Below are 23,972 nucleotides of genomic sequence, written 5' to 3'. Positions count from 1 at the left end.
AAAGAGTTGCCCCTGCTCTCTCCTCTAAAAAACAATGGTTGGTATGGACACAGAGAACATATAAAAGGGGCGTGTGTATGCATTCCAAGTCTTATCCTTCCTTTTTGTAAAAAAAAAATAAAGAAAGCAGCTAGTCACACTATCTGCAGTTGCTAATGGCTATCTGTGTAACTTGAAACTGTTTGTGTCACAGCTTTTACTGCCATTGCATTCATCTGGAAGCTTTTTTATCTGGTTTGTTCAAGTGTCAGACGTGAAAGGAGATAACTCGGTTATCTCTTGAGAGCTTCTTCAATAAGCGGGCACTGGCTGGTGCCAAACGCAGAGGTGGTAAGAACCGCCTCCGGGAACGGCTGTAGCATAATGTGGCACGCCGGTGTTGTGCTGCTGTGGAGCATCGGTAAGTTGCATACCCGCACACATTTTGCAGTGCTTGTTTACCTTAACCATGCTTGTGGTTTGTATTGTTTGCACTAACTACCGTAGGAGTGGTGACAGGTTCTAACACAGGAAGTTGCTGCGACTAGTGCAACTATGTTTAACAACGGTTAATACAGTCACTAAATGTATAAACTTCATTGTCAGACAGCCTCACTTCTGTAATCGGGGCCATCCTGTAATGTGCTTAATGTAAAGTTAAAATATTGTCGGCACACAATTTCTTGTCAGAGGTGTTCATTTCTTAGAGCAATTTAGCTGACATGACAGAACTTTGAGCATCTATCCGTTAGTAAGCCTGTTTCTATAAAAATTAGTAGCCCAGCAGAGCTAAGCCTCGATTTAGTAAACATTACTATAATTTACCTGTGTAATGTAACGAAGAAAGTATAAAACTTTGTTGGCCATGCATCTTTTTGCATGCATTATTTCATTCAGTATTCTACTTCTACACTGAAGCTGAAAATGCAACATCTGAGCATTATCTGATGACCAGTTATGGTAAAGCAAATGTCTATTTTCATGCAGCTCCATGTATGTATTCTAACAGGAAAAATTCAGTATGCTCCTGACCACCGTAAAATAGCACTTTCTGGTTATTGACAAAGCCTAGATGATTAGCATTGAGATCATACGTTGTCACACTGGTCGTACTGACGCGGATGGGCCATCAAAGTTATCAAGAAACTATTTGCCCACCTGCTATACACATTGAATTTCCATTTGCTTCACACGTGTTTAATCTAGAATTCTTAAAAGTGTCAATGTGTGTGTTGATAATAAACACTGGTTACACTGAATAGGCTTTTTAACCATATCTAATATTGTTTTGGGGGATTTTCAAACTACCAAAATTTTTGCTGCACAGTTTGCTTCCCAAGCTTTATCATAATTGCCACTTCCCATCATGTTCTATATTGTTAAATGCACTCTAGGTGCTCGCATTTTGTGAATGCTGTGGATATGGTTTTTAGATTTGTTTTCATGCTTTTGCAGCAGCATGCTTGGCTCAAGATTTGCCCGACTGGGGCAGTTTCTACAAAGTGAAAGGCGTTTTGTATTTGCCATATGCGGAAATTCGTGAACCATTCACAGGCTACTACGATGCTACGCAGAACACCAGCCGCATTGACTACTACAATGGTATGCATTTTCACCCTTAAGAATTGGGGGCTCACAGCTTGGTATACAGCACCAATACATTGAAAACAAGAAATAGAGATCCACTACTACAAAAAATATGGTGCATTACCATTCATAAATTAAATCTTATGGAATGTTACCAATGTAGTCAAAACAGTAACCTCAGATACAAAAAATGCTTGAGCTGTTTGAACCATTTTTTATTTGCAACAGAGACATAATTTCATCTAAGAAAAGCACTTGAAATTCTACATGTGTGTGGGTATTTACTGTACATTTTAAAAGAGGCTGTAATTATCGAAGATAGCCTAATGTGTAGGGGTATTTATTATCCATTTTGTAAGTTTTTTGAAGTAATTGTCAATGATGGCTGAGTTGAACCTATGTGGATATTGCAACAAAATTTTTGTGTATATCAAATGTTGTACACTGCTAAAGTTAATGTCGCAGGCAAACTTTTTGTGCCACTCAAACCATCTAGATCTGGTTTTTCAGTACTGTTTCACTGCAAACTTGAGAGATTTGGGACAAAAAAAAATTGTGGCAAAGATTATCACGGGGTTACCAACTAGCTCATGCATGCATATTGCCAAGTTATATTTCTGGCTTTTTGCAAGTTTTATTGTCAACCTAATTCTCGGTAAATGAGTGTTACATAGTGTCTCATAAGTAATGTCTTATCATAGCTAATCAATCGTCAGTGGCCAAGTTGAAGACTCGTGAGCTTTTCATTCATTGGAATTTTGACAAACTCTGTCAAAATTATATAAACTGCATTTGCTGGTTCATCTAGAGCAGACGAAAATTGTGTTACATACCACTCTGAGAAATAAAGACAGAAAAAGAAAAAAAAGGGGGATACATATAAGTTTCGTGTTACCTTAAAATTGTTATACAACCATTTTTCATATGCTACAAATTCACATACCGAATTTGCCTGCTCTAAATGCTCTAACAAAGCCTGATTACGGAAGTACAGTACTGTCTAGTTTTGATGCAGAGCTGTGAATTTGTAAAAGTTTCTTGTTAAAATTTTTTGAACAACCAAAATTTTCAGACATCTCTAAAAAAAATTTTAAGTCCTAAATCAAGATTCCACTTCCTAGGACCACTACAATTAAACTTGCTCTTTGAGATGGGATGAATTTTATTTATATCCATTTGGCAGTTGCGTCATTGCGGCATTTTACATGTAAAGTTTGGACAAGGAACTTTCGGGTACAGGTTGGCACTGAGCCAAAGCACTCTGGGATGGATGTGGGGCCTTGGGTCTTCTTCGAAATAGGGTTGTTTTAAGCTTTCCACCTTTTCTTTATATTGGCGATGCATGTTTGCATTGAAACACATTCAGTCAGCTGGTTTCATTAGATCCTCATTGTTGTGCGAGGCATTGCTGCATAGGCACTGTACCTTAATAAGAAAGGAAAAAAAGACAACGACCTGTTTGTAGCACAAAGCCACAAGCCCTTAATCCTTCCACCACCTCGCGGGCTTCGGCAGAACTCATTTGCGGCACTGTACCTTATCTGACAGTACTTGTGCGCTTGAAGCAGTACATGCGATTTGATTTATCTGGTATGTGGAGGTCTTGAGAATGTATAAATATTTCACTGCTTATGACCCTTGTGGTGCTTCATCTCTATGAGTACATAATGGCAAGTTATTCTAATGTTGCCAAGCGACATCACGTTAAGTGCGTAACACTTTAGGGGTCTAGGCTGTTGTATGTCGTGTGCGGTCATCATTGCTTGGCATAACACAGGCAGAACCACGTATAGTATAGCCGGCTGTAGAATATTGAGTGTGCACTCGCGCTAAGCAGAAGTCTTCGTCCCCTTATTGGTCGAGCGCCTTCTTGATGGTATTAAGTGCATACATTACGACGATGGCTAGGGAAGTGCAACACAAACTATGTACAAAAATTGAAAGAGGAAGCTAGTGAGAAATAGAAATAAAGAGAAATAAAGAAGCAAAATCGAAATAAATAAAAAAAAGAAAATGGGAAAATACAGAAAAAAGGAGGGAAAAAAACAAAATGCCAAAAAGGAAAAGGATGGCTATCTCATGGAGAAAGGGAAACGTTAGCCAGCTCTGCTGGAATTAAAAAAGTGTGATGCAGTGAAAAATACTAAGGATTAGAAAGGGACGCCATCACGTGACATAGCATCCTCTAAATGACTTTTTTTTTTCTTAGGACAAGTTTTGTCAATTCCCATAAGTGGCTTTGCAGAACCCTGAAGTCTGCGGACCCCCATTAAAAAAACCACTGAACTATGGGTTTTGTGAATTAAAAAAAATATAGAAAGAGATAGGATGACATTCATTTTTTTAAACGTTGGTTTTATTCACACTTTTCTGCTGGTTGTCTTCGTGTGGCAAGTTAGCACTATCTGGGAGCTGTCGTGGCTGCTTGCCTTGCAAGAGCAACGCCTTCAGACACCTCTTGTGACTTTCTATCTATTGATGCAATCCACTTAGCAGAGCATATGTCGATAAGGATTTCCTCATGGTCCAAGATATGCCTCTCCAACACCGTGATGCCGTCATCAATGGACTTTCAGAGAATGCAAGAAGGGGAAATTTCCCCGAGGGGCTCGTTCAAATGTTAGGCACAACCGAATAGATCCAACAGAGAATTATGCCAAGCAAAGCATTGAGGATGTTAGTTGATGTCTTGAACTGCTGTGCACTGCTTGTGACATAAATTGAAATGAATTGAAGTCGGTGAAAAATTGAACTTTTCATCGGTACATGATCCCCTCGTATGCACATCCCTAGTACGCACAATTTGAAGGTTGTGTGCTTAGATTTCGTTGGCGTAGAAGTTTTTTTTTTATTTCAATTTATGTCACAATAAATACTCTATAGTTAAAATAACAATTAGCATCAGTTATGCTTTCCCTGGCTTACTTCTCTGTTCAATTCATTTGGATAGAGTTGGAGAGTTATTCTGATATAAATTACACCCAGATGACACTGCATTCTATTCAACATTGTCTCTTTCGTTTGAATGCTTGTGATAATGATTCAAAAAAAACTTTGCTACGTGAGGGCACTGAAGACTCCTCTAGTACCTATAAACAGCTAGCCTATTCGGCATTTACCGCTTGATGGACAAACTTCTAAGTGATACTGTTATGTCTTATCTTTCGTGGCTTCTTTTTTTCTCACTTGTATTTGTCGACTCGGCTTTAGCTATCAATCGCTATAGCTCTTCAGACCCGACAGTCGCGTGATGCTTCTAGCATGATAGCTGCTGCTATGGGCGTCGCCGGTCTTTAAATTCTCTGAACTATCAGTTCTTGCTTTGTTCTCTAAACAAGTGCCGTATGTCTTTTGTCTGAGAAACTGTCTGGTGCGATGATGAACAATAGTGCCGATTGAACGGGGGCACTAGAAGAGGACACACAATGCAGGCGCCAACTTTCAACCTAATGTTTATTACCACACTTGCTTACATATATCGCCAGAGAAATGGCATGGCATGACATATGATGCACAAAAGAAAATTATTTCTTTGAAAAGACTGTTCTTTTTCACTTAAGTTAAGCGATTGTTTCTAATTATCTTGCTATTTTTGTAGTATCCTCAAAAAGAAAGGGATACAAATATGAAAGCTAATTTGTCATTTGAAAATCAGTAAAGATTCACTGCACAATTATGCAGTTCCTATCACCAAGCCAGAAAAGCTGCAAAAATGACAGATTGGTTGTAATAAAATTTTCGAATTACTGAAATAGCTCTCCATCTCTTAATAAACTTGGTAAATTTTATTAATGCCTTCTAGGACCTAGTCAATATTTTTATCTGTATACAAACAGTTTTAAAGGACTAAAATATTGAACTGAACAAGTTTCAAGGGCTTTGACAAAACCAGTTTAGGTAGAATATTAGAAAATACTTCGAAATTTGTGCAATCAACGTAACATAGCTGCTCTGGATTTTCAGCATGAAATTCAAGAAGTTATGGTATTATATACATAGTAATGAAATCCAGGATGTGAAGGGATGCCATCTAGTTGAAAAGAGGCATTGTAAAAGGGAAGAAAACCGACCACAATAAAAGCATTATATCTGCCTCCTGCACGAAAGCTCCTGCACTAAACTTCTATAGTCCAGAAAAGCAGGGTTATAGAATACAGCAAATGCATATAGCATCATGCCATGGGCTGTTCCCTGAATTGTATTTATTCTTAGTTGCAAAAATCATGAAAATATTTATTTCTTTAATTTACCCTCTGGGTTTACACATTGAGAAGAGGGAGTGTAAATTAACCAGGTGATATTGCAGCAAATTTGACACAATAATGAACACAAAACAAATGATCCACATGTACAGGAAAATTGAAGCTGAAAAAAAGTGCACTCATACCTCGATATAATGAACCCAGATATAACAAAACATTGGTTTTAACCATGCTTGTGCGAATATTGAAATATTTGAACGAATAATGCAGTATTTGAATTCGCCTCAAATGAAACTTCAATTCTTGAAAATTTCAAATTATTCGAAACTAACGAATACTAAGTGCATATTAAACTGCATGTAGCACTTTGTAAAGGTGGTTTCACTGCTGTATAGGGATGCTAAGCCCTGAAAGCACCTATCCAAACATATTAATTTGCATGTAAAAATGGTTTCACTGCAGTGAAGTGGTGCTAAGCAGTCAAAACACATGTTCCTGAGAAATTCGCACTACAGCGAAGCCCCACTTCAAAGTTTTAATGAATAATTATCCTCACATTGATTCTGTCTTTTTGTTTATTTTATTTTCAGTTTAAAAGCTCGTTACACCGATTTATATGCTCTAAGTATAGCAAATTTTAAAACACAGCATATTTTACTGCCTATCACTAGGACTGTGCCGAAAGTCAAATCCTGCTACTATACAAAGTTGTTGCCATATTTTTTTTATGCAAAAAAATGGCCTTGTTTCAATTTAAAAAAAAACGTTGTGCAGCTTAGTTTGGTGATGACGAATATGCCCCCTTTCCATTATAATATGCAATGTATATACCATTCCAATTTGATTCGAAATTATATGCCCAAAATCACTATTCATTTCAAATTTGCTTTGAACCAAAAAATTCACCATTTGCACAAGCCTAGTTATTACAAAGTAAATGAAGAATGGTCTTGCAATAGATATAGTGTTAGGAATAAACCTTTACAACGTATTATCGGATATAGTGAACTTATTCTCCCGTAAGATGCAACTTTGCTATAATGAAGTTTGAGTGTACATCAAATGTTATTCTAGCATAAAGATTTCTCTGCTCTACTCAATTGATTGCTTAGCTTCAGCAAAAGAAAAAAAAGCTATAAACCTTCTTTAATGACTTAAGTGTCCAATTCTATATTTTTAGTACAGTTATTGGGAACCACAAGAGAGCAAAGAAAAGGAAAGAAGTGTATATATAAGCGCTGCTTTTTTTTTTGTTAGAAAGATCATTGTCTGTTATTCCTCATTAAAAAAGCAAATAGGTGATATAGTAAATCAATGTATTGAAACAGGCACATTTTAAGAAATTCACCTTTAAAAGGGCCCTGAAACACTTTTTTAAGAAACCATGGAATGAATTTACTGGAAGAGCTTATTACCTCACAAATTCAATGTTGCAAAAGTTTTAAGAATTCATCCAGTGCGAGTGGAGTTGCAAAGATTTGTCGCATGCTGCAATTGCATTCTCTCTTCTCTCATCCTGACGAAAGGGCTGTAAGCTAAGCAGGAAGGGATAGCAGGGGCAAAGAAAATACATCACGCGTGCCTCGTGTCCATGAGCAATTTTTCTTTTTCTTCTTCGAATACACCGCTTTTTTCAGTGCGATCGCGCATGCACTTGTGGACAAGTTGCAGCTTCCCGCAGCGATCTCTGTTATGACTGGGTGCGCTATGTTCAAATCAACCAATATGGTAGATGAGCTTTTTACAAGTGATTTTTGAGTGTCTTCCGTCATTTTTCGAGAGAAAAAAAAAAGCAATTTTTAGCTGACTTTGATAATTTATGGTTGAAGGTTGTGAATTCTAGGCCACATGCTGCTTTCTAATATTTCGCTCACGTGCTGTCGGGAGTCTTTACTACTGATCACCAGTGTTTTCTGACCATGCTCAAAAAGTGTTGCAGGGCCCCTTTAACATCAGTGATATATTGTCATGGGGATATTTAATTGGCTAAACTGAAGAAAAATAAGCTAATGCAAAGATATAGCTTGGAATGATAAACGGTTGAGAATGTAAGTTGGGATTCATTGTGGACAGTATTATACACACTCAAGATGGTGTCCGTGCCTTTTTTTTCACTGATACTCTTGTTGGAATGTCAGTATGCCTGACCTTTTCGCCATGCTGGTCTAGTGCTTATGGTGCTTGACTGCTCATTTGACGGTCATGGGATCGAATCCTGGCCACAGTTTTGATGGAGCTGAAAATGATTGAGTGTGCTTAGATTTACATGCATGATGAAGAATCCAGGTGGGCAGAATTTGCAGAGTCCTCCACTATGGCATCTGTCATAATAATAGTGTGCTTTTGCGACAGCTTACCTCAACAATTATTATTATTATCATGTCGGACTTTTTCAAGAATGCCCGTCTTGGTGGAATAGTGGCTACGGTGCATGGCTGATGACCCAAAAGTTGCTGGTGCGATCCCAGCCGTGGCAGTCACATTTCTGTGGAGATGAAATGGTAGAGGCTTGTGTACTGTGCTATTTTAGTGCACGTAAAAACACCAGATGGCCAAAATTTCCGGAGCCCTGCATTACAGCATTTGTCATAATGATATGGTGCTTTTGGGATGTAAAACTTTAGATAATATTATTATTACATTCTAGGACGAAGATGGGAATTTGATGGACATTATACGGTGTTATATACGCATGAGAAATGTTTTTAATTTTGCTTATTTTCATTGTAGGCATGGTGCAAACAGTGCAGCTTTCACCGAGTGCCCAAACAGAGGGATACCCCTATGGCACTAACTACAAGATCGCATACATGCCAGACCCAAAGACATGGGAGTCGGTCCGCACCTGCTTTCAAGTTAATGGAACCGAGAATGCCACTGTTCCCCTGCAAGACGTACTGCCAAATGTTGAAGGCTTCACGGTGAGTCCCAACATTTCCAAACATATTTCTCAAGTTAAGAAAAAAACTACTTTTGGCTTAGGAGCCTCAATAAAAGCTAGACATTGCCTCTCTACTCCTGCTCTTTTTTCACTTTACCATGCATTAATTCATACACACATTAATTGCGGCCTTACTGCCTACGACCACACGTATCATTGTCACTTCTCATCTGTCCAACATACACAAAACCAAGCTCTGCGCATTATTTCAAACTTTAGACACAATAACATCAATATCGTACGCTTGGAAAGCAAAGTGCTCATAACTAATGATTTATTTGCACTTAACCTAATCACCACATTTTTGAGGTTAATCAACCAGAATTTCACCGACGATGTTATTTCATTGCATTCCTTGAAGAATGATGAGCCCACTCGTTTTGCTCAAAACATTAACTTCTTGCTGCCGAAAGCATTTACAAATTACGACAAAACGACAGCATCATTCTGTGCTGTCAAAATGTAGAATTCTCTCCATCACCCAATCAAAACATCGTCATCTTTTACTGCATTTAAAATAACACTTAAAACTCATTTCTTGAGGCAATAATTAATGTAAGCATGTACTGTGTTCTTTTAGTGCTTTTTTATTTTTCTGTTTAATCACATAAGAACATTACCTTAATTTGTATTGTTACTGTTCATGGTGGCTTTTGCTGCATGTTGTCAAAATGAGCTTGTATTTCTTTATTCTAGTATTTTACAAATAAAGTTCTATGTACTAAAATCCATTATTGTCACCTATTATCGTCGTATTTCTTTTGCGTAACTTTTGCACCCGTGCATGTTTGTGTGTTTTTTGTTGACTGGTATTTTTACATTTTTGTGCATATTTCGTAGTTTGTATTTGATCATTCTGTACAGAGTGTCTTGGTACGGTCCCCTGACCTTGGGAGCCTCTTCTGTATGTCCTTCATGCTGTAACCACGTTATGCCAAAATAAAACTTTGATTTAATTTGAAGTCATCCAGGGTAAACAGTTTTTAAAAAATTGGTAGATTTGTCAATGATTGGGTTGAGATAGCAAGAAAACAACACTGCAATATTACTTGTCTTGAAATGTCAGCTTCAGCTTGTGAAATTCAACTCAAGATAAAATGTTCTTACTACGTTAAAGGAAGTACTACCCTAAAGAATTGAAATAAGGTCGTACAATACATCCTTCTATTCACACAAAATGTGCCGAGTTTGCCTTGGTTATGGAATTGGAATGTGTGGTGTGCCTAGCAAAAGACTGCCTCTTTTCAAGGCAGCTCATATTATATGATAAATTATAGACGTCTTACCCTCTTTGCTCTTCTTCTTTCTTTTTTCAATTTGTTAATGTACGGTAGGCTGTCATTAAAGCAAAATCAAAAGAGGCTATGAAAATTTGCTTGCTCCTACAGACCTTTTCACCAGGAGTGGAAAGGAATTCATTATTATTGAAGAACAAATATGCTAAAAATGAGGCACATGCATTAAAACATTTATTGCACTTGCATAATTAAAACATTTGCTTTGGATTTCCGTACAGAAGCCACGTGTTCAGAAATTGATGCTTGCCGATACTGTGCCTTCACAAAAGTTTACTCTTCATATAACTGGTTAGAAAATTCTTCATTGTCTCAGACTGTTCTAAAAGGGGCCAATGTATTTACTGCATTACCTTGCATCATGTTCAAACACAAATTGTGAACGTTTGCCATAAACTAAGGAGCAATTAATAGTGTTCAGCCGACCTTTTCCATATTAAGTTGGTGAGACATCAACCATATGCTTGTGCATTCTATGTGTAGTACATTAGAAAAATCAGCTTACGGTGAAGTGCTGACAAGCATCCCCTCTCCTTTGGCAATATTTATTCAATCTGTCCTCCGCTACAGAATCCTGAAGTGGTTCCCAAGACCCCAAGTTCTGAGATTCAAAGAACGTTTTTTTTTTCTCTTGTTATAGTAAATGAAATTTTGCTCAGGGATTCTTTTTGATTCAGTAAAAACTGTAAGTGCATGCGTAGTCACTAAAGCATTTCATTAGAAACACAGGTGTTCATTACTTTTTAGAGGCTCTTTCACCTCAATTTTGGCCGAAAACCGAGCAAGAATTCTCCTCCGAACCTCGTTCATTATCACTTTTTGTAGCAGGAGTGCTTGCTCGGGATTTTATGGTAGCCATTTTTTATGCAGTTTTGTTCTACTATTGATAGCTAGTGACCCTAGTGATAGTTAACGACGCTTTGTTTTCAAGTGTGCTCTGGCATTTTTGCAGTTTGTGCGCAAGGAGTCATGCTGGCATGGTAACGATGAGCTGCTCGCTCACCAAGGCAAGAGGCAGTGTGAGCGATTCCAACTCACCGTGCCCACAAGAGATCGTGTGAGCAAATACACACTGTGGGTGTCACGAGACCCTGAGGGACAGGCCGTGCCGAGGCGCTATCTGATGCGTGGCTACAACACCTTGCTAGGCTCCCACTTTGACAAATACGAGGTTCTCTACTATGGCCACTCCCGAGACCCAGTGTCTCCCAGTGTATTCGACGTTACCACGCTTTTCAGTAAGTACACAGCAGCTCAGAGTGTGTAAAGTCAAATTTTATGCAAACACAATTGGGGGACTTCATTTTTACGTTTTCATTTGCTTATTTCTGGCCACTGCACTGTGTTTGCTCAATGCTAGTGCAAATCTCAAGAGATGGGTGAATATTTAGGTACTTGGAATATTCAAACGAGTGTTAGAGTATTCGAATTCACTTTGACATGAATTTAAATGATTCGAAATGAATTGATTGATATGTGGGGTATAACGTCTCAAAACCATCATAGGATTATGAGAGACCTCGTATTGGAGAGTTCCGGACATTTTGACCACCTGAGGTTCTTTAACGTACACCCAAATCTGAGCACACGGGCCTGCAGCATTTATGTCTCCATCAAAAATTCAGCCGCCGCAGCCGAGTACCTTAGCCACTAGACCAGCGCGGCGAGTTTTATTCAAAATAAACCTGTGCACGTGTTTGTGTGTGCGTGTGTGTGTGTGGGTGTGCGTGCATGTGTTTGTGCGTAACCACTTGTTCTCACAGCTGTGTGGGCTTGATATGTTGTAAAACAAGCTATTAGGGAAAAATGCACTCTGAAATTTAAAAGCGTGTTATACAGACTTACATGTGGGAAATGCAGTCCTTTTTAATGTGTAACATAATGTATAAGTTATAACTTGCACCCTGCTGCTATGCAAATCTTATTGTTATTCAAAGGTGCTTTCACTTCACTTTGAACCAATGTGAGACATTCACAAATGCCTACTTACAATATTTAACAAGTTGTGCAAATTAGTTGGGTCATGACAAAAATGCTCATTTTTGTTAAAATAATAAGTTAAATATATAATTCAAGCTATTGACTTGAAATTATTAGACGAAACCTCTATTCACTTTGAATTCACTCCAAACGTCAAGGTTACTGTTCCACCATCTCTACAAATACCACAATAATACAGGCTATTTGGTCACTTTTTTTCATGAATCTTACATTGAATGTTTCAAACACACTCTGGGGTGGTTCTTCAGCCACTTTGGAATACTGGTGCATTCCTACTGAGTAAAATATTTCTAGCTTTCGTTGTTGTGCATCGTAAAGGTACTTGAAGTTTGGAGTTAATGGGGTCAATTGGATTAGCATAAGGCTTCATGATGATTAAAAATGGCATAAGAGTGGTTTAATTGACAAGTATTTTGTTCTCACAGTGTGCTTAATGTGTACTGTAAAAATTTTAAGTTCTCTTGTTTGTGTTTGTGAGTTCACACAGTGATGAAACTTGAGTTTCTTATAAACTTTCTATTTACTCATATTGTGATATGGTTGTGTGTTTCTTTGGTTCTGGGCTGGCTAGAGTGTCATTTACAGAAGGAGGGGGCAGGGTACACTGACAACCCCCACCCTTCTTCAGGCTGAGAACATTAACAAGAAAATTGGCATTTTACTGTGGTAGAGTATTGTCGTAACTTTAAGAGAAAGCAAGTTCTAGTTTATAGCAGTTACACTGATCCATTTCCCCAAGCTAGGTGAATGTTTGCTGCTTTCAAGCCTGTTAGATGAAATTGCCTTTAATGTCTTGGCAAACTTGCTCACTCGAAGTATGCCCACAAGGGCTGTAAGGTTGTGAAAGTCTAAGTGTTCATTATTACCTGTGCAGACGGCACATGCCACAGTTTTCCGGGTCCAGGGGCAGAGCGACTGGCTCTGCACAATCCAATGGCCGAGTTCCTTGGCAACCACGATGGTCACATCAAGCACTCATTTGAAGACTTCAAGGAAATGCACAAGCGCACTTATGAGCATGACGTGGAGCATGACAGGCGTCGTGATATCTTTCGCCAGAACCTCAGGTTTGTGCCGTCTTTCGTGTCTTTTCATTTACTACTCGGCATCATTAAGACACGTTTTGCTGTGACCAGTGCTAAGCTTAGGAAGTTGCCAATGCGGTAAAGTGATATGACACTATCGATGCTTGACTTATAGGTGCAGGCATAAGGTCCTAAGGCATTTTAGAAAGTCTTCGTCACTGAATTTAGGGGAGCAAGAAATTATTGCAAGATATTGATGTTGCTGACATTGTGTGCCCACCAGTGTGTGAAAAAATTAATCTTTGTTTAGAAGCATTGCTATTAGCCTCGCTGTCCATAAAGAAGGCAGTCATGTGAATGTTCGTTGTGAGATTTTTTGATCATCGCTTCAGCTGATCGCATGCTCACCAGGGTCAAAATAAAACATGGCATCTCACTTCTCTTTCTCTTGGCGCAATAAGCACGATCATTTTTACCATGGCAGAGAGAGAATGTTGGGTGTAAAACGCGCTTCTTCTTCATTGTCATCAGCGTCAACGTCGTGACGTGTAGTGGGTACCTTGCATGTGCTGTACAGGGAAGGTAAAAAGAGAATGTGTGGTCTGGGACGCACTTGTTTTTCATCAGCATCATTGTCATCATCATCAAGGAATGATGGCGGATATTGCTGACTCTAAGGAACTTCGCCCCTAAAGGAAAACAAAAAGTGCTTAAAGCGCCCGACAAATTCTTGTGTAACTCTGCTCCTACCTGATGGATTGCAAAAAAATTTTTTTGGCAAGCAATTCATGAGGCAGTGAATTCTTCTAATGATACCATTAGATGATTATTTGCCAAAGTATTCCAGGGCTTCTTAAAAAAAAAATTGTCGCTCAAAGAAATGCAGACGGACAAAGAGCATAGGACTGGTTCTTTATCTGTCCTTTTTCTGCTCAGGGCTACAATTTTTTACTTCTTCAGTCATGAACCAGCCAGCCCAAGAAAACATCTCACTAAGCCATGTTACAGGGCCCCTTGAAAGGTAAAACTCATTTGACAGACCTCTGCCTGACTGGGTAAAAAATGCAAAATTACTCTCCATCCAAATTTAGTTTTAATAAAAGCTTACCCAATGTTTTAGGAGAAGAACAGCCTCCAAATGTTGGGCCAACTTCTTATTAAAACAAAGGTTGACAGGAGGGTCATTTTCTATGTTATATTAAAGGGTGCCAGCATGCTACGGCACAGGCACAAGAGGAGAGACACACTGGATGAAGCCCAATTTCTGTCCTGCACATCTTTCTTATTGTGTTTGTGTTGTAGCACGCTGGAACCCTTCATTTTGTCGTCATGTAGCAACTGGCTCAGAAAACCACATCGCTAAACTTCTGTGTCTTTTACCCTTCGTAGGTTTATTGATTCAAAGAACCGTGCCAATCTAGGCTACAACCTTGCTGTAAACCACCTGGCTGACCGTACGGCACAAGAAATCAGCGTGCTTCGTGGACGTCTTCAATCAAAAGACGGCTCTTCCAAGGCTGAACCGTTTCCCAGGCACAGGTTCACTGCCAAGTTGCCCGACCAAATAGACTGGAGGCTTTACGGTTAGTTGGGAAAGAAATGTTGATGCAATGAAGATGAGGCAATGCTTATTTTCTCTCCCAGTAGTGTTCTGTGGTAGTTTGTTATAAAAAGATTTAATTTCATTAATTAACTGACAATAGGGTTTTATATATGGTACTAGATGTTTATTTTATATGATATACTTCTGAGCTAGAGAGCATAGAGTCTATGGTCATTCGTTGCTTGAAAGGTCTCTGCCGCTGCCCATCCAGCTGCCAAGTCTCCCCATATCAGCTACTTCTCCCTCTCTCGTAAGCCGCGCATCTGGTCTAGCAAGGGTCAGTCTGGTCCTGCCAATCATCCTGGTCTTCAAACCTATCATCCAACCTTTTCCGTAGCAAGGTTAGGAGCAAGAGGTTAATGAGCTGTGCTTAATTGGCAGGGAGTATGTGAAACATGTTCCCATTCTCTCGAATTGTCGGGGGGGCTCTGACTGACACTTGCCTTTCCATGTAAAAGGCTCGGTGATTGTGACTCTTGCATGTAGGTTCAGGAAAACTGGAAGATCTTTAACATAGTTATTGTTGATGTGGCGACAACAGAGCGAACTAAAACATGGTCACAATTTACACTCAAACCTCAATATAACAAAGTTGCATCTTACACGAAATAAGTTCGTTATGTCTGAAAGTTCGTTATAAAGGTTTATTTTTAACACTACATCTATTGCAAAAATATTTTGTCTACTTCTTTATAACCGATATTTCGTTATACCCGGTTTCGTTATATCGAGGTTTGAGTGTAGTGTTTGTAGCTGCGCGCAACTTCTTTTCCACAAACATTTGGGTGTGCTTTAATGTCCACAAGTCAACTATTGAATAATATACTAAAAATAAAGTACTAACAAATTAAATTAGTTACATATACACGAGCCGATAGCGACCTTTGTAAAAGGCCTCTGGCGTCGAGACTACTCATTCAGTCTGAAACTGAATGCAAATGAGTTCCGTGAACTCATTCGATTGCAGATGTCCTTTTCATCGAATGTTATTATATATGCTGTGTGACAGCAAACAGGTGACATTACAAACCAATGTCATTTGTTGTAAATGACATTACATTTGCCATGTGACAGGGGTATAATCTACTGAATTTTTGGGCCTTTTGACTTTTTGGTAAGCATGTTGTTCTTAAATGTTAGACTTCATCTACTAAGCATAAGTTTTGAAGTTGTCGTGCCAGGTCGCTCTTCTGTCACACATTCAGCCCCTGTTGCTTAATGGAGCACATGTGTTCCTTTTCATATTTGTCTGTGCTGTATATCTCTCATTTCTGTAAGTGACATCCACCTACTTGTATACACTGTTATTAATTTCACACGCACGTGCACACTTTGTTTTGCCTTGTATTTGCCCTTGCTGCAACAAGTAAGGGCTAGAGCCCCTTGTGCCAGCATTCTTATATTTTTTTTTGCGAATGAATGACGCATGTCAAATAAAGGTAAGCCTGGGTATGTTGGGCTTGTTCACCAACAATTATTCACTGATTGCTTCCTAAGCATGGCTGTTTTCATAGCCATGTTGAGCTCAATCTCTAACCTTTTTGGATAATAACCCTTTCAGTGCTGCCTATCTGTGCTTTGCACGAATTCAGGACGGAACGAGAAGATCACAATGTAAAAGCCGTAGCAGATATGCAATTCGTGTGCTGTTCACTTGCAGGAGCAGTGACACCAGTGAAGGATCAGGCTGTTTGCGGATCCTGCTGGAGCTTTGGAACTGTAGGAGAACTGGAGGGTGCATATTTCAGGAAGGTGAGATGCCATGTTTTGTGCTTGTTCAAAAAACCATTCTGAACTATATATACACTTTTACATCAAGGTGATTTTAATGCTTCCTTTTTTTTGTATACCAAAGATGACTGAAGATAACAGAACAGATGGTATAATTTTCAAATAGGTGCCACTCTTCTTAATATGAGTGTACTTAAAACTTTAATGTACCTTTTTTCTTGAACATTTGCTTATCATGTTTTTTTGTTAGTATTTTTTCGTGATTTTGTATGCTTGAAATGAACACTGCTCTCGGGTAAGTTTAATTTAGGGAAGTGACAGGGGGTAGATTTAGAGAAGCAGGTCATCTACTAATAACTATATTAATGCGCCTTTTGTTTCAACTGAATGCGATCTTGAAAATCGGCTTTGCATTTTTTAATGTTACAGGCCACATATGTTATTGCAGAGAGGGGCTGCATGTGTTGAAAATAAATTTGCTCGGTTGTAGCTTACTCTATGCCTATGTCGATATCTACTTCAATGGCCTCTCAGTAAACAGAATTGTGGCTTGATTGGAATAACTGCCTCCAATATGATTGTTTCTTACTTGGATCCTGCACCCCTGTTCATCTCTCAGTAAACAGAAGTCCTATTATACAGAAGATATTTTTCTGGTTCATTATGCTGTATTTCCTATCTGTAAAATTCACCAAGTTATTAGGAACATCATGCTTGAAGGAATGAAGGTATTCCTTATTTAAAAGAAGCATAGCGAAGATATGATATTGTTTTCTGTCCGGTACTTGTATTGGTATTTTTGAAGAACTTCTTGCTGGACGTGGTGGTGCATGTCTGTAGTGGGAATGATTCCACATACCATCTGTAAATTCTGGTCTGTTTGTAAGTGCTGTTTGCATATACCATCTGTAAATATTAGACCATCTGTAAAGTCTATTTCTCAATGACTAATCGGTAAGTCCATATACAGTAGAATCTCGGTGATATGATTGCAGTTATTGCAAAGTTTGTGATGTTATGAATTTTAAGGTTGTTTTGAATGGACTGCATTATATAAAATATGCTGTGACTCAGTGTTACATGCACGGTTTCCCCAGGCATCACGAATGATATGAACGTGCGATTGACCGCTGCACGCGAACGGTGAAAATCCAGCGTGTCTGTGGGAATTTTTCCATGTTGACTTCCTGGCATGTTTTTTCCGGCTGCTTAAGCGGCGAAGCGAGTGAACTTCCACTAGGTTTTGCTGCTTTCGCTTCCTTTTATGCCAAGTGTAAACACGCCTTAAGCACCAGTAGCCTGAGTTAGGAAACCGCGGCCTTTTATTGAGAGAGTTGGTGAAGGCAGGAATGTTCAAAGGACATCGCGAACTTTTCTTCTGTAAAAAGTAGTTGAGCCCAATGACATTCTTGTTCATCTTCATAATCAGCTTTACGCTGTTTTGTTTCATACGAATTCTGAATGAAAGGAATATTTTGCGCGCTCCCTTCGAATTCGTATCATCGAGATTCTACTGTAGTTTCGAAAAAGTTCACGTACAATGAATTTGGGTGGAGCCTACTTTTATACTTTGAAGGAGTCCACTCTAGGTTCGATTGTTAGAAAGACTGCACCAGCCAATGTTGCCTAAGGAAACTGCTTCTTGCTGTGGCTTAGACGCCTTTGCTTCAGGGTAGTTACTCCACACGTTACATATAAGGAGCTTTTCTGAAATGCGGAGTATAGATAGCGGCTAGTGGAGAAAGTCCTCTATTATAAGGAAAGGCTTTGAAGACAGACACTTCTTTGGTTTTTTTCCTATGGCATTGTGCATAATGGTGTTTGAGGACTTCTGAACAAAATTATAGACTTATGATGCATTCTAGCCGAGCGCGTTGCTTACACATTTTTTCTTGGAGAATCACCCTCTCAACAGAGATACCTGAATCTTTTTTCAGACCGGTAAACTTGTTCGCCTGTCTGAGCAGCAGCTGGTGGATTGTAGTTGGAACAGCGGCAACAACGGCTGTGATGGAGGTGAAGACTTCCGTGCCTATGAGTACATACGCGACCACGGATTGGCCTCGGATGAGGATTATGGAGCATACATTGGACAGGTAAAGCCACAAAGTGTGTCCCTGTGATTTGTGACTGCCTGAGTGTCATAAAAAGAGTGTTCAACTCAAGTTGAGGATGATGTAGGAAGCAATGGAAAGGAGAATGATAGGTGTAACCCTAAGGAACAAGATGAGAGCAGAGTATATCAGGCAACGAACCGCTGTTAAGGACATCATGGTCGAAATCAAGAAGAATAAATGGCCATGGGCAGGGAATGTAGTGCGAAGGCAAGATAACTGCTGATCATCAAGTATCACCAACTCGATTTTAATAGAAGGCTAGTGGGTTAAGCGAAGACAGAAAGTTAGGTGGGCAGATGAGATGAGGAAGTTTGCGGGTATAAAGTGGCAGCAGCAAGCACAGGACCGAGTTAACTGGCGGAACATGAGAGAGGCCTTTGTCCTGCAGTGGGCGTAGTCAGGGTGATGATGATGAGTTTCATACAGACTACAATATCTAAGTAGTCATTCAATGTTCAAAGTAAAGTCCTCTAGTTTGTTATTTTCCCATCTTTATACTAATTTCATACTTTCTCTCCACTGAGCTGGTATGCACGAGGCCTAATGAAGTCACATCTAGCCTGCTCCCTTGCACATGCCCATCTTTCTATTTGATGCTGTCATACATAATGACAACAATTATATTAGTGTAGCTCACATTTATATAATTTTTCACTAACTTGCTTGAAAAAGTTGGATGCCTCTTACAAGTGCTAATAATAATAAAGCCAAGAAAAGCATTAGGATATTACTTGTACTTTACATTGAACTGCAGTAATTATCACATTAAAAATGCACGAATGCAGACAAAAAAAACCAAAGTTGCTACTGGTGGAAGCTAAACCCACAATGTACAATTTCAAAGGGTGGGGTTTCTGTCCTGATCGGCCTTCTAGTAAAGTATCAAATCAACATTGTTAATGAAACGTATCTTCAAGTTCTGCACACAAGCCATGAACCTAGTCTTCATGTTGATTATTTATCAATCAATCAATCAATTTTATTTGGCATTCATTACAGCAAGATAATGAACACGAGGACAAGAACAAAAAGCTGCTATACAGCAGCTTGACAAAGGTCCTTGCCCCAATTCTCGACAGCCAAAAACAACCTACCATGCATTTAAACATCTCTAATTTCACATTTCTATTAAACATTTTCGGTTATCACATCTAGCAGAAAAATCATGAAACAGTGCATAACGCAAGCGGAAATAATGTAGAATAATGGAATGCACAGGTTATTTCGCACAAATGAGATGTACAAAATTTGTATGCGCAATAAAGACCATTATGCATCATGTATGTAAACATCTTAACAAACTGAGAAGCTTGTATAACAGGCAAATTTTTTGATAAAAAATAACTTAACGTAACGCGCACTACTACTTTGAAGATAAGTGCTCACCCACATACCGTTTTATTGCACTTCTTGAAGATCTTTGTATGCAAATGCCATTTCTTTCAAATTCGTTGAGCAAGCGTGGCACAAGGTATGACAGACTGCTCATCCCATATTTCGTTCGCGAAAAAGGTATGAGCCATCTGTCTCTCTCCCTTATGTTATATGAGATAGCTTTAGGTATAGTCAGCTTGCATAATAACAAAAAACTATGGTTGTTGCATCGGAAGTATTTTTGGCATTTTAAAGCGAGGTTAACGTTATAGAAATTTTCGAGGGGGCAGATCTTAAGGGTGGAAAATAGTTCTCCAGTATTGGCATCATACTGAACATTTGCTATGTGACGAACTGCTCTTTTCTGAAGCACACTCAACCTATGTAAATTGACTTTTGTAGTGTCACCCCATACTAACTGACAATACGTTAAGTGAGGGGAAAATAGGGCGTTATAAATCATGCGTTTAACGCTCCTCGGTAAAGTATAGCGCAGTCTACAGAGCACCCCACAGGCTTTCGCTAAACGGGTGGCAATGTGATCAACATGATCATTCCAAATGAGATGATTGTTAAAAACAACTCCCAAGGTTTTGACGTTTGATGCAAGTTCTATGCGAGCAGATCCAAGCTCCAATCTGAAATCTTTAAGATCATGTCGTTGCGGCGGCTTTAGTTAGTGGCTTTATAACTAGTTTGTGAAAATTTCTTACAACAAATCTTTTAGTATCCTAATCACATCCATAAAATCGCTTGTTTAAAACTGCCTACGTTACAGGTAGCATTTCGACTGTTCTTATTGAAATCAAAATATAATGTGCAGATGTTTACTCAAACATTTTCACCAACTTACAGGATGGAGTCTGTCATGATAGCAAGGTGAACGCCACTATTGCTTCAATCAAGAGCTATATCAATGTAACCAACCGTGATGATCTTCTTACGGCACTCGCTAATGTGGGACCAGTGTCTGTCAGCATTGATGCAGCTCTTCGCTCCTTCTCCTTCTACTCCAATGGAGTCTTCTACGATCCCAACTGCCGTAAGCTATCAATCATATTACTTGTTCACTGCATGAAGTGGTGAGAAACCATTGAGCCAATGTTCCAACAAGTGGACTTGCATTCGTAAAGGCAGCAACTATCTTCCTGTAAATGGCATGATTTAGGTCATATGTGTTAAAGGAAGCTAGTGTATGAGGTTAATGACCTATTTGAACCTTCACATAGACAATTATGGATACATAGAACTAATTATAGAGCCAGTATAAGAAAGTATGTAAATCTAAAAATTATTTTGCCTCTAATGTGTAGCAAATGCATGCTTACGACAAATAGTGGCTCTAATAAATGCATTTAGTAATGAAAAATTGAAAGTTATTCGTAGCACAAAGCAACATAGATATTCATTAAAATTTCTCATGAAGTAGAGGTTTGTAGTTGATGAAAAGTCATTCTGGTTCGGGGATCAAACCCAGGACTGATTTGGTGGTCGCTCTACCGCTTTAGCTAACCAGGAGGCTGGCAATTGGCATTGCAATGGTGAATCCATTTGCAACATGAAGCACATGAACACTGAATATGATAAATCAGTTCTATGGAATCCCACAAGGCAGCAGAAGGGTTTGAAACGGAAATTTGACAATCACTCATTAGTAGCTCAGAGCTACATGGAATGTGTTTGGTGTTAGATGATACATATTTATGCGTATTGATATTTATGCGTATTGATGTTTGACTGTTAGGTGTTGACCACATTTTGGAATGCACTGGTTCTAGAGTGCTTCCAGTGTTCTCAACAAATTCTAGGCTTAACTGGCAGACTTATTTGCAATGAAAGGATTACTCTTTGGAGGGGAGTTTCATTAAATTAAAAACTCGGAGACACCCTTTCTGTTTCTACTTTTATGGTGGCTTTGCCTCTTGTGTATTCCAGTACGCTCAACTTCTGATATCCAATTTTTGTGTTTTATACTCAGGAAATGACACAGACGGCCTTGACCATGCTGTGCTGGCAGTTGGCTATGGAACCTTGCAAGGGGAGCCCTATTGGCTGGTGAAGAACTCCTGGTCTACCTACTGGGGAAATGATGGCTACGTCCTCATCAGTCAAAAGGACAACAACTGTGGTGTGGCTACACAGGGAACCTATGTCGAGCTTTGATAGTGACTATAGGAAACAATTCTCAGCTTTCTTCAATAAACACTCATCAAGGACGTTAATCTCTGCTTTATTGCATGTGCAATGATGAATTTTTGGAGTGGCTTACCTGCACATGTAAAAATATTATTCATGGAAACATTCCACAATCAGTTTCTTTTTGTTGCTGTTGATTTTTGTTTTACCCATGGCAGTTATTTCTTGGAAAGGAGGATATGTAGATCAAAGAGCACAGAATCGGCATGTGTGTTGTCTTGCGTAAAGGTTTGGGGAGTTCATTGTGAAATGGTATCGATGGTGTTGCACACGTTTATTGAGTGCAACCTGTGGGAAAAATTTTGCAATGACGATGACTTTGAACTTTTGTAAAAGTAAGCAAAGCTAACAGCCACTGATATCAATAGAGGAACAAGTCAGAGTGAGCTGGTCAAGCAGGTAATATCTGAATTAATTCAGATACTCAGATTGGAAAAGGAGTTTAGATGGCCAGATAGCATTATTTCATATACCCTCTGCACATGATAGTCACGTTTATTTATTGTCTAATGATATGCTTTGGGTGGCTGTTTGAAGCATTTTTTCAGTGTAAAGATGTGCAAAAGGATTTTCTACATTGTTTAAAAAATAATTTATACATTGTTTTTAAAATAATTTATTGGCAGACTAAATGTATTTTTGTTTGATTGTAATGACCTTGCAAATGTCAGAATATATTTTTTTAAAGTTTGTTGTAAATGAGCCAATTTGGATGATATATATGTCATGTAAGAGCTACGTACTGGAACAACTATGTACAAATGCATTTACAACTACATAGGCACTTAGCTGCGTCGTCATATTTGGCAGACAGAAATTAGCACCTTTTTCCTCTCCTCAAGAAACACTATAAAGGGTATGTAGCACTGCCCAGGACAAACTGCTAGTCGCCGGGTTAGTTTGCCTTTTTCTGTAATGTTCAAATTACTTAGAGTCACTAGAAATAACTGTTACTACTACATTGCACTATTACTTCATGCCATTTTCTGCTTTTAGTTTCTGCCACAACCATGCGATTTCATTAGAATACTAAAATTTTGTGCACCTCCCCACAGTATGCAGAAAGCTTTTCTTTTTTTTAAATACTGTAATTGTTGTAGAAAACTCTGCCCCAAAGTAGAATTGTCATAGAGTGGCATGTGTAATGTCCTTGAGAACACCGGCATAAGCTAGCCTTCTCCACAGTGAATATGGATTTTTCTTGTGTACTTAGGTCACCATCAACGAACGGTACATCATTAGTCGTCCCACCACCTCCATTTGTGTTCAGTAAAAACTTGCTGAAATAAGCAGAGGAGAAATGCAGTTTCAGAGAGCCTGCAAGAACCAAAACGTTTCCTGAAAATCAGTGGCTTGAACAAATGTTCCTCTGAAAGCGCCATTTTTGTTAGGCGTTTATTAACATTTGGTTAAAAAGAAAAAAATGCAGCACATATTTGAACTGAAATGCTGATGCACGAAAGATGTGCATGCAGGGACGAATATTATTTTTCTGCGGTGAACCTAATTTCTGCATGGAGTGGAGATGTGCGTTGCCTACGCCGCTACTCGCAAAGCACGATCAACTGGTACAACATGACGTCGAATGCTCCGAGGCATTGTTAAGAAGCCAAATGCAACGATGTCCGCATTCTGCCATGGCTTCCGAAATTTCGCGCTCGCGCAGTCACGGAGGCCGTGGTTCCTCTTCGCCAGTTGCAATGTGCAGTGCAGCTGAGCGGTAGCACCACCTCGCCAGCGCGCAAGACATGCATTCGGGAGGAGCAGTTTTACCTCGTAGCTTTGGAACAAACATGGCAAACCTATGCAACACTTTGTTGGTAAGCATTTGATTGCAGCCCTCAAACTACTGAAACCGTAAACGGAATCTGTATGCAACTTTCGTTTCATCGACTCGCACCACAGCCTCCTAGATTTCCAT

The 23,972-nt window shown here is 39.1% G+C and overlaps 1 protein-coding gene across 1 annotated transcript; it reads left to right on the top strand.

The window, feature by feature from the left end:
- The first annotated feature begins 244 nt into the window (after positions 1-244).
- LOC119163389 (cathepsin L-like peptidase) lies at positions 245-22,071 on the top strand. The gene is made up of 10 exons (XM_075873032.1): positions 245-400; positions 1,435-1,581; positions 8,499-8,689; positions 10,957-11,242; positions 12,880-13,072; positions 14,420-14,613; positions 16,294-16,385; positions 18,302-18,460; positions 20,711-20,897; positions 21,834-22,071. Exons 1-10 carry the CDS (start codon positions 364-366, stop codon positions 22,016-22,018), a joined length of 1,671 nt encoding a protein of 556 aa, XP_075729147.1. The 5' UTR covers positions 245-363; the 3' UTR covers positions 22,019-22,071.
- The last annotated feature ends 1,901 nt before the right edge of the window (positions 22,072-23,972 follow it).

This window comes from Rhipicephalus microplus, chromosome 9, assembly GCF_043290135.1.
Source record: "Rhipicephalus microplus isolate Deutch F79 chromosome 9, USDA_Rmic, whole genome shotgun sequence".
NCBI classification, from domain to species: Eukaryota; Metazoa; Arthropoda; class Arachnida; order Ixodida; family Ixodidae; genus Rhipicephalus; species Rhipicephalus microplus.
The sequence above is the reverse complement of the archived record's forward strand: the minus strand, read 5'-3'. Positions and strand labels throughout refer to the sequence as shown.